The 16,337-nt window shown below is 39.4% G+C and overlaps 1 protein-coding gene across 1 annotated transcript; it reads left to right on the forward strand.

The window, feature by feature from the left end:
- Positions 1-203: 203 nt before the first annotated feature.
- LOC138869357 (uncharacterized) lies at positions 204-2,559 on the forward strand. Its single transcript, XM_070146970.1, has 4 exons — positions 204-622; positions 722-1,066; positions 1,267-1,362; positions 2,163-2,559. Exons 1-4 carry the CDS (start codon positions 204-206, stop codon positions 2,557-2,559), a joined length of 1,257 nt encoding a protein of 418 aa, XP_070003071.1.
- The last annotated feature ends 13,778 nt before the right edge of the window (positions 2,560-16,337 follow it).

Below are 16,337 nucleotides of genomic sequence, written 5' to 3' on the forward strand. Positions count from 1 at the left end.
TGGTTGAGCAATTGGAAAGAATGGCAGAATAATTTTTTGAAGTCAACCGGATCTCCTTCAATCGAAATGACTTTCCACCAGAAGGGGCTGCCCACAACAAAGCTCTTCATTTCACTCTTAAGTATGAAGGATACTATGTGAAAAGAGTTATGTTGGATGGCAGATCTGGGGTTGACATCTGCCCTCTCTCGACCCTACAGAGAATGGAAATTAGGATTGAAAGGATTAGGCCCAACAATGTTTGTGTATGTGCATTTGACAGCGTCAAAAGGGATACGATAGGGGAGATTGATTTGATCCTAACTATCAGCCCGATAGATTTTGAAGTAACATTTCAGGTTTTTGACATGGACACCTCCTACAATTTTCTCATAGGAAGGCCTTGGATCCATGCGGCAGGGGCCATACCATCTACTCTCTACCAAATGGTTAAGTTTGAACATGAAAACCAAGAAATCGTGGTTCACAGAGAGGATGAGCTATTAATTTACAAGGACCCATCAGTCACATGTCTGGAGGATAAGGAATGTAGTGAGCACATAGTCTACCAAGCTTTTGAAATCGTGGTTGTGGACCAGTGTGAGGAAGGAACCCCATGTCCTCAACCCTTCTTGTCAAACATGTAAATCATGGTCACCAGTAAAATGATCAAACATGGCTACAAACAAAGGCTCGGGGCATCTTTGTGAGGCATTACAGAGCTCATCACTTTGACTGCTAGTGAAAACTTCTTTGGCATCGATTTCCAAGCTATAGAAGCCGACGTAAAATGGGCTAATAAACATAAGAACGATGGGTGGGTTCTGCCTCAGCCGATCCCGCATCTCGCTAGAACATTTGTTAATTCAAGGTACATAGAAGAAGAAGAAGAAGAAGAAGAAGAAGAAGAAGCCTTCACGGCTGAAGAAATTGAGGGTATCTATGGGACAATGAGGCAAATGTTGTATGAGGTTCATATGGTCCAGCTGGGTGAAGGCTCAAGCACTACTGAGGTGCAGTTTATGGGGCAAAATGCCAAACTTAAAAATTGGAAGGCTACTCTGTTGCTAGTCAGGCAAGAATCCTGGTAGTTCAGTCTTGCCATCTTTTCTCCATCCCGAGTTATTTCAGGGTGTAACTCGAATGCTTTTAGTTTATTGTCTTTTAAATTTCGATGTAAGCCCTTATATCTTCAAATTCAATCAAATTCAATCAATATTTCATCATCTATGAATTTCTCTCGTTATTCTTTCTGATTTTTATTATTTTTCTTCTCTCACTTTTCAGTTCTAATAATGCAGACTTAAATAACATGACATGCTTGCGGACTTCATGCCCAGATCCTAACACGATGTCTCATTGTGAAACAATGAATCAAGAACCGTAATATGATGAGGATGAGTCATTTAGGGAAATAACCCGAGAATTGGAACAATTTGAGAATAAGCCTAAGCCAAACTTAAATGAAACAGAGCCAGTTAATTTGGGTAGTTCAGAAGTGGTCCAGAAAACCATGATAAGCGTTCACGCTGATCAAAGAATTAGGGATGCATTGATCCAACTTTTGTTCGAATTCAAAGACGTGTTCCCTGGTCCTATGATGATATGCCAGGACCGAGTGTTGATTTAGTGGTGCACAAATTGTCAACTTACTACGGTTATCCCCATGTATAAGAAAAATAGAGAAAGTTTAAAAGACAGATCAGTGACAAGATCAAAGAAGAAGTTACCAAACAATTGAAAGCGAGTGTGATCCGAGAGGTCCGATAAACCACATGGTTGGCTAATGTGGTCCCGATGCCAAAGAAAGATGGAAAAACCCGAGTGAGTGTTGATTATCGGGATTTGAACAAAGCAAGCCCCAAGGACAACTTTCCTTTACCAAACATCCACATCCTTATTGACAAATGTGCAAAACATGAGATACATTCTTTATTGGATTGTTATGCTGGGTATCATCAGGTTCTGATGGATGAAAAATACGTAGAAAAGATGGCTTTCACCACACTTTGGGGTACTTACTTCTATAGGGTCATGCCGTTCGGTTTAAAGAATGGCGAGGCAACTTACATGAGAACTATGACCGCCATTTTTCATGACATGATGCACCAGGAAATTGAGGTGTATGTGGAAAATGTGATGATTAAATCCAGAACGTAGGATGACCATGTGTGAGATTTCAGAATGTTTTTTGAGCACCTGCGTAAGTATGACTTGAAGTTGAATCCAGCTAAATGTGCATTTGGAGTACCATCTGGGAAACCTTTGGGGTTTATAGTCAGTCGAAGAGGTATCGAGTTAGATCCAACAAAGATAAAGTCTATTCGGTATATGCCACCTCTGAGAACCAAGAAAGAGGTTATGAGTCGGTTGGGAAGGTTCAATTACATCAGGAGATTCATTGCTCAGTTGACTTCCATGTGTGAGCACATATTTAAGTTGTTGAAGAAAGATTTGGCGATTAGATGGACAGATGCATGTCATGAAGCCTTCGAAAAAATCAAAGAATATCTATCAAATCAGCCAGTGGTAGTCCCACCCGAGCCTGAAAGGCATTTGTTCTTGTACTTGACAGTGTAGGAGAATTATTTTTGATGTGTTCTCGGGCAACATGATGTGACCGGGAAGAAAGAACAAGCCATATACTATTTGAGCAAGAAGTTCACTAGTTATGAAGCCAAGTACACTTTGTTGGAAAGAACAAGCCATATACTATTCGGGATTGGGGCAAATTTGATTTCGCCCATTGGTTGGCACTATCCGGCCACAGTCCGACTTTGGTTTTTTTGTCTGAACAACACTGTTGAGTATGAAGCCTGCATTATGGGTATGAATATGGCAGTTGACATGGATGTGGAAGAACTGTTAATCATGGGAGATTCTGACTTGATTATATGACAAGCTCAAGGTGAATGGAAAACTCGGGATATCAAGCTTATTCTATACAGACAACGTGTGGAAGATCTTAGCAAGCAGTTCAAATCCGTTGAGTTCAAGTACATTCCTCGGTTTCATAATGAGTTAACCGATTCATTAGCTACTTTGGCCTCGATACTGCCATATCCAGGCAATGTCCATATTGACCCACTGGAAATCCAAATTCGAGAATGACATGGTTGCTGCAATGCAGCTAAAATGAAACTAGATGTTCAGCCATGGTATCATGATATCAAAAGATTCCTGAAAACAAAGGAATATCCTGAACAAACCACTAGAGACCAAAATAGAACCATTAGAAGGCTCGCTAATAGTTTCTTTTTGAGCGGAGAAGTCTTGTACAAAAGAACTCCAGATTTGAACCTTTTAAGATGCGTGGATGCCTAAGAGGTTGGAAGAATCATGAATGAAGTGCACGCAGGAGTATGCAGACCCTATATGAATGGATACGTCCTTGCAAAGAAAATCCTTCGGGCAGGTTATTACTGGATGACCATGGAAAAGGATTGCTTCAGTTTTGTCCGAAAGTGTTATCAATGTCAGGTACATGGTGGCCCGATTCATGCACTGCCTTTAGAATTACAACCTATGTCGACACCGTGGCCGTTTGTTACATGGGGTATGAATGTTATTGGGCCAATCGAGCCAAAAGCTTCAAATGGGCACAGATTTATTTTAGTTGCCATTGACTATTTCACAAAGTGGGTTGAAGCAGTCAATCTTAAAGTCGTCACCAAGAAAGTAGTGGTGGACTCCCTGCATTCCAACATTATATGTCGTTTTGGTATTCCTAAAACTATTATTACGGATAATGCTGCAAATTTGAACAGTCATTTGATGAGGGAGGTATATGAACAATTTAAGATCACGCATCGGAATTCTACCCCTTATCAGCCCAAAGCTAATGGTGTTGTTGAAGAAATGAATAAAAACATCAAGAAGATCCTCAGGAAAATGATTCAAAGTTCAAGAAAATGGCATGAAAAGTTGTCATTTGCATTGTTGGGATATCGCACAACCGTGCGCACATTAGTTAGGGTAGCACCCTTTCTATTGGTTTATGGCACTGAAGTCATAATATCCACAGAAGTTGAAATTCCACCTCTTCAAATCATCATTGAAGCTGAAATTGAGGACAATGAATGGGTCAAGACCCGTCTAGAATAGTTAACCCTGATTGACGAAAAGTGGATGGCCGCAGTTTGCCACGGGCAGATGTATCAACAAAGAATGGCACGCGCCTACAACAAGAAAGTGCGACCCATAAACTTTGAAGTGTGGCAACTCATCTTTAGGCGTATTCTCCCACATCATAAGGAAGCAAAAGGAAAATTCGCTCCAAAATTGGAAAGGTCCGTACATTATAAGGAAATTGTTGCCGAAAGGGGCATTGTACTTGGGAGACATTGAAGGAAATGACCCTAGAACAACTGTCAATGCAGACACGGTCAAAACGTATTATGTTTAAACCTTTTGCGGTGTTGATATTCTCAGATTGGGATGACGAAGGATTTCATTCTCGCTACCCAAACACTATTAACCCTTTACAAAGCCTTTCAGTCGGTTATCTTTCTTTGATTATCCTATTTGGAACCCGAAATGTTGTGTAAAAAAAGAAGAAAAAAAAACAATTAAAACAAAAAGAAAAAAAAAACAAAGTTTCCTGAACTACATTCGACTTGATTCCAAAAGGATGCGTAGGCAGCCTCTCTCTGGGGTTCAGTCACACTAAACAAAAATCCACACTCCCCCAAAAATGAAACTGGGGTAGAAGTTATAGTGGTTCAACGATGGTTCGTCTGAAAGGTTCCAAAGTTGTAATTAAATCCAAACTCTTTTTACACCAAATCATGTTCAAGTCCTTCCGATCAATTGGTAAAAATGTTTGAAATGGAGGATGTGTTTACTTGGATCTGATACAATAAAATGAGAGAGTCTTATTAGTAAAAACCCACACGGGCACCATAGGGTGATGGTAAGCAGAGAATTTAAAATGAGAGAGTCTTGTTAGTGAAAACTCGTAAAGAGCACTACAAGGCAACAGTGAGAAGATAAATGAGAGAGGTCAGTTGATGAAAATGTGCAAAGGACGCCACTAATCGAAAAAGGGATCCCTTACAACCATCGGCACTGATAGAGTCCTGGCAAGGTTTCTCAGTTTTGAGATGTGGGTTATGATGGGTTTGTGAGAGTAGGATGGTTTGCACAGATTGACTATCCAGTCCAAGAAGCATGTCATGTCTATTGAAGTGTGCATGCACTCAAGATAAGTCATTCTTTCCTTTTCTCGAAAGGAACACTTGTCATTTAAATTCATTATCATGTCTGCTGTTTACTTTTCTTTAAATCCCATTCGGTCTAATTCTCCTCCGAAACTAATACAAAGAAAAGATGGCAAGATTGGTTTTACAGAGTTTTGTTTGACAGAAAGCTAAAATTCAAGAAAGCACCCAGCCTCAGCAGGTGCGTCAAGTCAACCTCGACTGGCCGATGCTCCAGAGTCAAAAACTCTTGAAAGGAAAAGAAATAAAAGTCAAGTTCCCATAAAGGCAAAATAAGATGAAAAGGCCAAGCCCCACACGGGTTAACCATCATGTGTAATTTTGGAAAGTCAAGATCCCTGGGTTTAGAATTGAAACCAATTTCTAGAGAGCCAACGAGCAATGGAGATTTTTATTGAAAGAGCTGGGCCAAGATCAAGTGATTGAAACAATCGAGTCCACAAAACCAACCACTGTTTCAAACTATCAAATTGTTCTTTGTTTGAAAAACAGGAAAACAGGCGCAAGAGAAAGCACCCTTGCAAAAAGCAGGTGCAACCAAAAAAAAACTACGCAATGTCTAGAAACAGCTTTGCAGCAACAACCCAAAAAGGGAAGTCTCCTCCAAATTATTTCCTGCATTTTTATTCATTTTTTCTTAGATAAAAAATGCTAAAAGTGAAATGAAAATAAAGAAGAAGAAAAATTCAAAACCATGCGAGTATAAGGTCTCCAATCTCTAGCTGCGTCTTTCCCAACATAGGGTCCCATTCCCTAGTCGATGCCAGCATAACCTGGTTATCTTTCCAACATAAGGTCCCACCCCCTATTTGTTCCTGGCATAACCTGAGGACTTTTCCAGCATAACAAGATGACTTTCCCGGCATAACCCGAGGACTTTTCCGGCATAAGCCGAAGACTTTCCCAGCATAACCCGATGACTTTTCCGGCATAACCCGAGGACTTTCCTGGCATAACTCGATGACTTTCCCGGCATAACCCGAGGACCTTTCCGACATAACCGGATGACTTTCCCGGCATAACCCAAGGAACTTTGCGGCATAACCCGATGACTTTCCCGGCATAACTCGAGGACCTTTATGGTATAACCCAATGACTTTTCCGACATAACCCGAGGACCTTTCCGGCATAAATCGATGACTTTCCCAGCATAACCTGAGGACTTTTCCGGCATAACCTGATGACTCTGCCAGCATAACGTAGTAATCTTTTCCGCCACAAGGTCCAATCCCTAGATGATGCCAGCATAACCTGGTAATCTTTCCAACTTAGGGCCTCCGATCCCCATTTGGTTTCATTTTAGATATAAGGTCTCCACTCCCTAATCTCTTTTTCACAAGTTTACACAATCCTGATTTTATTGCTTTCAATAAAGAAATAGTTTAGGTTTTTTTGCAATAACTCACCAAATTTTGCTAGTGAAAACTAGGACAGAAAAATTTCGTTTGTTTGTTTGTTTTGGTGCCTGAACAGGTTTTTACCATAAGGCACAAGGTTTGAGATGACTAAACAAAGAAGTCTCAATCCAAATAAATGAAAAGAAAAACAAGAAAAGAAGTTGAACTCTACGTGTAGAAGCAGTGAAAAGATATGGACTGTTCAAGATATGATTGATGTCACAAGCTTTGCATGCCCGCCTTGATCCGAAAAACTTAAGAATAATGAACCACTGGCTGCAACTAACGAGCATCAAAATTCGGATCAGAGTCTGCAGGAAGAACCAACCAAGACTCAAGATCAAGCTTTATAAGGTTTATGGATAGGAATATTGTAACTCGTAGTTGATAGGCTTACCTAGTTTAGCTTTTAATATTTCATTTTGGTGTAATAAGGAGCTCAGCAAGCAACAACAACAACAACAACAACAGTGAAATCACAGTTTCTCAGTAGTCCCCAGCTACCAAAACTTTCAGAACTACACTGACATGATTCCTTTATAGCCTAGGATATGTAGGCAACCTCCGAAACAAGGTTCGGTCAAACTTTTTCCAAAAAAATGCTTCCCGTGGTGTTTCAAACGGGCAAAAATCGCTCGTAGTTGCTCATTTTATCTTTGCCCGAAAACTCTTCGTATTTCCGAGCAAAGAGGGGCAGCTGCTAGCATGTGATTTTTTCCCTATTTGAAATACTCCAACAAAATTAAAGAAAATAGATTTTTCCAAATTATTTGAAATTTTATAGGATTTTTGTAGGATTTTATTAATTGTTTGCATTTTTGTGCGCGTTTAATTTTGTTAAAATCATGAAAAATGCCCCAAAAATATCAAAAATATCATGCATTGCATATTAGATTTTGTGTTCATATCTTAGGGCTAATAAAGTAAATAATTGCTTTATTAAAATGAAAAATCACAAAAAAATATTCCTCATTTTTACATTTTAGCTTTTAATTTTAGATTATTAATTTTCTCTTCATTAATTTAGGATTAACTAATTTTTGTAAATATTATAAATACATAATTAGTTTAAAATTAGATTAATTTGAGATTTTAATTAATAAGAGAAAAGAAAAAGGAAAAACAAAGAAAAGAAAAATTAGGAGAATATGTTTTGGTCTTATTTCTTTAAAATTGGTCCAATCCTTAAAATTGGCAAAATTAATCTTAAAACCCTATCCAAAACTCCAAGCCCAACACCCCATCTGGTCTAGCTCGCCTATTAACCTCAAAACGGTATCGTTTTAGTAACGTTAATCACAACTGTTGATTTCATTTGATCGAGTGGCTGAGAACTGATCCCCCGTCTCCTTTAAAACTATCCGAAGATAGACCCCCCAAACCCTAAATCCATTTCTCACTTCTGTCTTCCTCTCCCAAATAAAGGAAAACCCCAGTCGCCCTTATAATCCCGCCATCTCTGCCGTGGTCCGCCAACCGGAAATCGCCTCACAGCGGCGAACCACCTCCAAACCGCCTCAAATTAACACCAGATGATCACCTCTTCTTCCTCTTTCCATCTATCACTACAGCTCCTTTCAAACAAATCCAGAACCCCTCGATTCTTAGATCTAAGATCCAAAAAACCCTAAATTTTACCCTTTTTTATTTTTTGGTCAGTGTTTGGGTTATTTGAACCTAAGACTTTCATTAGTTGACTGTTCTTGTTAAGATTAGTTTATTAATGGTCGTCCAAGTTCACTTTTACCCCGTTAAATTTGGTCAAATTCATAACTAGTCCAGTCCAAAACTAGCCTTAAGTAATTTTTTTTCCATTTTTCATTTTATGCTATCTTCTGTCTTTTTTCATGTTCGTTTTTTCTCTTTCTTTTAGCCTGCATGATTTAGGTAATGACAATGTATTCCTATTGTTTAGTATGTTCTGTTTGTTCTATTTGTTGATGTTAATTGAAGAATTCTTAATGTCATAACTATTTGAAGTTTAATCTCGATTGCATCAGATTTAGATTAATTAGGGTTAATGTTTAGATATTTTTTAAACTGCATGACTGTTCTTTTCTTCTCCATGTTTCTGGTTGTTTCTCTCTTGTGTTTATGTGTTTATGTTTATTGTTTATTTTAAGTTGATTAGAATGGTTTTACTCAAATCCCAAAGGTTAGTTAACTGTCACGGCCCAAAATCCACTAAGGGTCGTGATGGCGCCGGACACAATTGTTAGACAAGCCAACAACAAATAACTAGTAACTTCTCGTTTTAAATATTTTTGAAATCACTTCTTTTATATGTTTAGACAATGCATAATAAATTCCACTGAATAAATAATGAAACATTTAACAATTTTAAATTTCTGAATAAACCCATAGACATCCCAAAACCCGGTGTCACAAGTGCATGAGCATCTACTAGTGAATGAAATAAAATACAGTGACTGTCCGGAATACAAATGGATAGAAATAAAAATACAGCACAATACTCTAAAGAGGACTCTGTTGGCTACAGGTCGTCTCGATAAATGCAGCTCACCCAAGTCTCCATATCAACCATGCCGCTATGCCACTAAGCCACTAGCCCCATATGAACCTGTGAACAAAAAATGCACAACAAGTGTAGTATGAGTATAAAAACAATGTGTACCCAATGAGTATCCCGTCTAATCTCGAATAAGTAGAGACGAGAGGTCGTCTTCAACACTTACTAGTGGTCCAATAATGATACGTCCGTAATATAGTGAATCGAGGATTTAAATAAACAGGATTTGTAATTAAATATGGTGAAACATGTAAACAATTCTTTCTTTTATGTGAAATTTCCAAATTTCCTTTTTCATAACTTATACACATATTCTCATGCCCGGAAAGGGCAATAACAACTTCAATAAGTTTCAAGGCAAGCAATACAAGCATGCGTAAATTATGCCGAGGTCGTACGGCCCGATCCAACAATATTTAAACTGTGCACTGCTATAGAGTCGAATGGCACGAACCATAGATGCATCTATTTAATCTACCGGGGCGTTCGGCCCTCTCCGAAATTAAACACACAGACAGTCAATCAAGAAGTCAACAGGGAACAATTATCCAAATAAATGCCAATTCACTTTTAAAGATTTTTGAAAATGGAGTTTAAATCTTTTTAGAAATTCATTTACTAATCCGATTTGATTTAAGCAATTCAAACTGTCAACCAGGTTAAAAATATTCCAAGTATAGCATGCTTTTGGGTCTTAGACTACTCGGACTTACACAAAATAGTAGCTACGCACGGACTCTCGTCACCTCGTATGTACGTAGCCCCCACAAATAGGAGCACATAACCAATTATTTCACCTATGGAGATAATTCCCTCTTACAAGGATAGAAAGCAGACTCACATCGCTCCGAAGCCTATATTCCGATTCAAGAACGCTCTCAATCCTCCAATTTGGAGCCGAACGATCCAAAACTATTCAAATAGGGTAAGAACTAGTTAATACATACTCAGAAGTTCATATTCTAATTATTAAACCAATTTCCCAACCCTAAATGCAAGGTTCCTAAAATTCATCCTCGGGCCCATGTGCCCGGATTCCGAAAATATTTGAAGAAAATTGTTACCTATAATAACCTAAAGATCAAGAATAAATGATTTTTACTCCATTCCCTAACAAATTTCGTGGTTAAATCTTGTTCTAACCAAATTCTAGGTTTTTCATCTAAAACCCTTGATTTTCCCTGATTTTCATACGTTAATCTACCCACAATCTATGTATTAAACTAAGATTAAGTAAGAATAACTTACCTTACAATGCTAGGTTGAAATCCTCCCTTTGAAAGATCCCAATTTGCCTAAGAGGGTGAAGGAAAGTGAGCTAAAGGGCGTGAGTCTCGAAATTAATAGCTGTGCACAGGCCTCAAATGTCGCATTTGTGACACCTGGTTCGCAAATGTGACGGTCGCAAATGCGACAAAACCATTGCAATTGCGAACATGGGCCTCCCCTGCCAAGGTCGCAAATGCGACCAAGGGCTCACAAATGCGAACCCTGCTGAGGTCGCAAATGTGAACTCTACCTCAGGCCAGGCCCCTTCGCAAATTCGAGGCTACAAATGCGAACTATTTCTCGCATTTGCGAGACCTGCAACTATTGCCAAAAACACCAACTTCTACAATTAGATTCCGACATCGATATCAAAAAGTCCACTTCCAGTCAAACTTCTCAAAAACCTTCAAATTTCTATCGTTAGCGAAATTACTCCAAAATGACTCACAAACCTCCGAATTCACATCTGATCGCGCCCCCAACACCAGAATCACCATACACAGCTATTCTCAGACTCGGAATGCCAAATGGACATTGATAACACTAAAATGCACTTCAACCCAAACTTATGAAATTCTTCCAAAATGCTAACTTCCACAATAGGTGCCGAAACGTTCCCGGGTCTTCCAAAATCCTGTCCGGACATACGCCCAAGTCCGAAATCACCATACGAACCTGCTGGAACCTTCGATTCTTGATTCCGATGTCGTTTACTTAAAAATCCAACCTTAGTCAATTCTTTCAACTTAAAGCATCCGAAATGAGAATTCTTTTTCCAAATCAACTTCGAACATCCCAGAATTCAGTTCCGACCATGCGTACAAGTCATAATACCTGAAGTGAAGCGGCTCATGGCCTCAAACTGCTTAATGGCACGCTAGAGCTCAAAACAACCGGTCGAGTCGTTACATTCTCTCCCACTTAAAAATACGTTCATCCTCAAACGTGCTAAGAACTATGCACGAGTTGTCCGAAATCACTGTTTAACACCTCGTGCACCTACCAATGCTACCACAACTCAGTTATGCACATTGGCTCGATCAAATCTAAAGATATTCTCTTTCATTTAGGAAAATAAGCCTTAGAGCCAAATTTCAACATCCGTAATTCTCTACCAGGCTTACTTCTAACATACGAACATCGTATCAATCACCGCACGAGGCACCCATACATGATTGCATACCTTTGTTGAATCCACACTATGCATTGCATAACCCACATGTCCATAATAATATCCTCTGATAATAACCGCCAAAATTTTACGAATCTGACACTCACAACACACCTCATGACACATATAAGTCCTGTTCCAACTCTTGCAACACTACCACGACGGAAGAGGGGTGTAGAAACTTATAACCATCTGTTGAGTCAACAAATCATAGAATCCTTCCTCTTGACTAATACCATTGCCTCATTATGAACCAAATAACTATATTTGCCTTTTAATGTACTTCATACAAACCCGATTGCACCGACTCCCAAGTCCAATAATTTCGTATTGCCCAGTATAAGTTTCCCAAGCAATAAGCCACTTCAAACGCTGCCAAAATCACATATAATGTCGCAATATGCCAACAAGCTACAAACTCGAATGTGATACATAAGAAACGAACTCTGGAAAGGACTACTCAACCCACATAACAAATTAGACAACGAAAAAGGTGTTGTGAACCTTCGGAAAAGGAGAAGCAAAACACACAATAATAGATATAGGAAACTGTACTCAACATCATATTGTTGCGACGTGCAACCCGATCCAAAGAACATACCCATGGAGGCATGCCACCCGATCTACACATATGACTCACATAAGGAGATACACAACGAGCTAAATTTCCCATTACTACTAAATACCGAATATCGGTGGCAAGCATGCTAAGTGAATAATACCATCCCTGGGGAGACAGAGAGCACCAAAAGCTACAAAACCCAAGCACAACTGAGGTGCGATATATAATATGAATCACAAGAGCTATCCTTCTCACATAACACCATCTCAACGCGGAACCTCAACACATAAGAAATTTATCAAGTCGTCTCACAGCTCACACATCACAATATAATATTACATGAAATAGACGACGACGAAACAATATCCAATGTCCGGATACTCATTCATGAGGAGCGCCGTGCTGAAATGAACGCATCTAGCCTGATGTAGAGCATATATTCATATTTAAATCCACCCACCGACCTCGAGCCGATTCTGACCGCACTATACTAGGCTAGTAACCTTTCAAGGGTCCATAATAACCCCTTTTTCCATAACTCACAAGAACAACCCTCATATCCGGAGCAAACCTCTACAGTCCATAACTCAATAAAACGAGTGCCTCCAAGCATAAATTCTCAAATTAGTGATACTACCACAATCTTCATACTTGGTTTAAATCTTTAATCAATCAAGTGACTACATGTCACACTTATACAATCTTCCTGTGAGATACGCTCCCGCGACCTTCCACACTAGATATTGAGTCTGCACATCCATATCACTGGTCACACTAATATTGTAAAGCATATCAAGAATCCGTAACCAAGATGCAAAGCTCCGACACAAAATGCCGATCTTAGGTGACGCTGAAGACAATAACAGCTAACTCCAAATATCCAAATCCCCTTCTTGCTCATCCGAGCTCGTGACATCCTCGTCAAACACCGAACCGCAACCTTGATCCTCACTTTCAAAATTCATACCGCTCACTGCACCTAACAAGCCAATATATGATAGTACAAGAATTTCGTCATAACTCTTGAACCACTATTAGGGTAAACACTTCATCACATAGAAATGTTTTACTTAACTCATTCCAAGAGAACCATAGCTACACGCAAGTGAATTCTCATAACCGTAGAACATTCAAATCCTCAAGTAGTGGTCTAAACCACAATGACCCTTCCGGGATCCGCCTACACATAACAATGCCATTATACTTGAATGCCTCCAAATAAAATCAATTACGGCGGTTGACAAGCCTCACACGTGCCATCACAAATCACTTGCATTACTTGATCACATTGAAGGAACTGATCACTACCACCAGAATGCCAATTCAACTATGGCTAACCAATCTATCTTCTTCCAAATTAATTCTTGATTGCCTTAGAAATAATAATAATTCCACTCAACACATAATACACTACATCTGCACTCATCCTGAGTGACCTTGAATCATGAGACCATGTTATCTCAAGTCCCACGAACCATTTCATACCTCCTAAATGCTACACTGCAAGTCAAAACATCATAAAACATTATGTGCCTCTTATCATAAGCTGCTACAAAGCTTGCTTCTTAACCGTACCTATAGGCTAGAAATCATTAGGCACCACACTTTACCCCTTTGAATCCACTAGGGCCGTTGAGAGCCACCCGCTCTGACTTGGCCCCGAATATAATCTACTCCATGAAGCTTCTAGCAGATAAATACCCTCTTGACAAAGCATTCGGCAGAATCACTTCCCTTCGCTCAAATTACTACTTATGTTCCTTTCCCGCAGCTGAAATAACCCATAAATATGCTAATAACCAGAAACCTCGCAAATAATTAACCATGAAACCCAATCACAGACGGTGGGACTCTCCGACTTAGCTTGAAGCCAATATTGCACACCTCTGGAATTCACCAAGATTCTTTATCTCTTATTGACATGACTTCACGATGTTAAACCGTCAGATTGGTTGAAATCCTTACATTAGCACTTCATGAACACTCTAAATTTCAATCAACATTCACATATTCGACCTCTTACTGGAATGGCCAGTAAAATCCTCCACAGAAGCTTCGCCAACCACACGACCACTAACCTACTCACAGGGAATAACCCACATGTGGAAATCACTTTCTGACATCTTCCAACTCTACTACACGGGGTACGATCACTACGACATCAATAACCCATCCTGAGTCCGAGCTCACTCTCTAGATGCACAAGTCCATCACCCCACGTGGACATCGATTAGATGTGCGGAAACATCCTTCCAATTCTAAGTAATGTTGCATCTTTCTTCATTTCAAGCAGCTCCCTTATGTTAGATAAAATCTCCTGTCGCATAATAGCCCATGCTCCAAATTAAATCCGTAGGCCCCAATCACCAATCTCTAAAATTTCCAGATCATTCCAAACTCTCCTTAAGGTGTGTGGTCATCCTACCACCAAGCCCATATTCAACTCCGCCACTCTCCCACTTTGGCAGAACTCACCCCTTTAATCAACTACTCGACCTTTGCTTCTTATACATGGCCTTCTAGAAATTTTAACCACCGCCTGACACTCCCCACATGTCCTTCCTCATCTTTTGCTGCTCAATTGTTGCCTTAAATAAAATCTATCTTTGCAGCACTCGAACCCACAAATCGCTACTAAATTTAAACCTTTCCGAAGATCATCTTTTTCGAGCCATCAGCATTAGAAACACCGATTAAATCCTAAATCACCGCACCCCGCAATCTCTGATAGTCATTTCTCCAATATTATTTCACAATATATTGCCCCAAAGGCAAATTGCAGAAGACCATAACACCGGCAAACTTAACACATATAATCGAGGACAACGACGCTACATCGCAGATGAAAATTCCACCACGCTCGAAAATACCAAGTTCCGTTACTCCATCACCCCAAATCTGGACATTCATAGGCCAATTGCTTTTCCTTTGCTGGAATGAGATATCAGATCTCTGAATCGTGCACTGAGTAGACTTCCTTTCAAATCATTCACCGCTTCAACACATAGGCAAGTATCCTACCATCAAGTCAATACTGCGCGATAACCAAATCGTGAGAATCATAGTAATCTGTGCATAGCCTCCAAGCTCTCAAGAATACTATTACTGAGCCGAAAAGACAAGATATCCTTCCGCAAGGCAATGAAAATAGCCCAATCAACTATTCAGGGAGAACCACCCTGCACCACATTGGTAGTACCATTACAATTCGTCAATTCAAGATTTATAGCAAGCGGTTCGCGTCTCATAAGATCGAATAGGAAGGATATAAAGGAATAAGTCTCGAGGAATTAAATAGTACGATGAGGAATCAAGAAGGGAAGTAGCCTCTCGAAGATAAGTACAAACGTCTCCGTACCGATCCGCAAGACTCTACTAGACACGCACATGACTCGTGAGACATAGGGGAACATAGTGCTCTGATACCATGTTGTCATAACCCAAAATTCACTAAGGGTTGTGATGGAGTCGGACACCATTGTCAGGCAAGCCAACAACAAATAACTAGTAACTTCCCGTTTTAAATATTTCCGAAATCACTTCTTGTATAAGTTTAGACAATGCGTAATAAATTCCACTGAATAAATAATGAAACATTTAACAATTTTAAATTTCTGAATAAACTCATAAATATAATAGAACCTGGTGTCACAAGTGCATAAGCATCTACCATTGAATGAAATAAAATACAGTGACTGTCTGAAATACAAGTGGACAGAAATGAAAATACAGTACAATACTCTGAAGAGGACTCTGATGGCTGCGGATCGTCTCGATAAATGAAGCTCACCTAAGTCTTCATATCAACAATGCTGCTATGCCACTAACCCACTAGCCGCATATGAACCTGTGCAACAAAAATGCACAACAAGTGTAGTATGAGTACGAAAATAACATGTACCCAATGAGTATCCCGTCTAATCTCGAAGAAGTAGAGACGAGAGGTCGACTTTGACACTTACTAGTAGTCCAATAATGATATGTCCGTAAAATAATGAATCGATGATTTATATAAATAGGATTTGTAATTCAATAGGGTGAAACATGTAAACAATTCTTTCTTTTATGCAAAATTTTCAAATTTCCTTTTTCATCATTTAAACACATATTCTCAAGCTGGGAAGGGGCAATAACAACTTCAATAAGTTTCTAGGCAAGGAATACAAGCATGCACAAATCATGCCGAGGTCGTACGACCCGATCCAACAAT

The sequence above is a fragment of the Nicotiana sylvestris genome, chromosome 5 (genome assembly GCF_000393655.2).
Source record: "Nicotiana sylvestris chromosome 5, ASM39365v2, whole genome shotgun sequence".
In the NCBI taxonomy this organism is placed as follows: domain Eukaryota; kingdom Viridiplantae; phylum Streptophyta; class Magnoliopsida; order Solanales; family Solanaceae; genus Nicotiana; species Nicotiana sylvestris.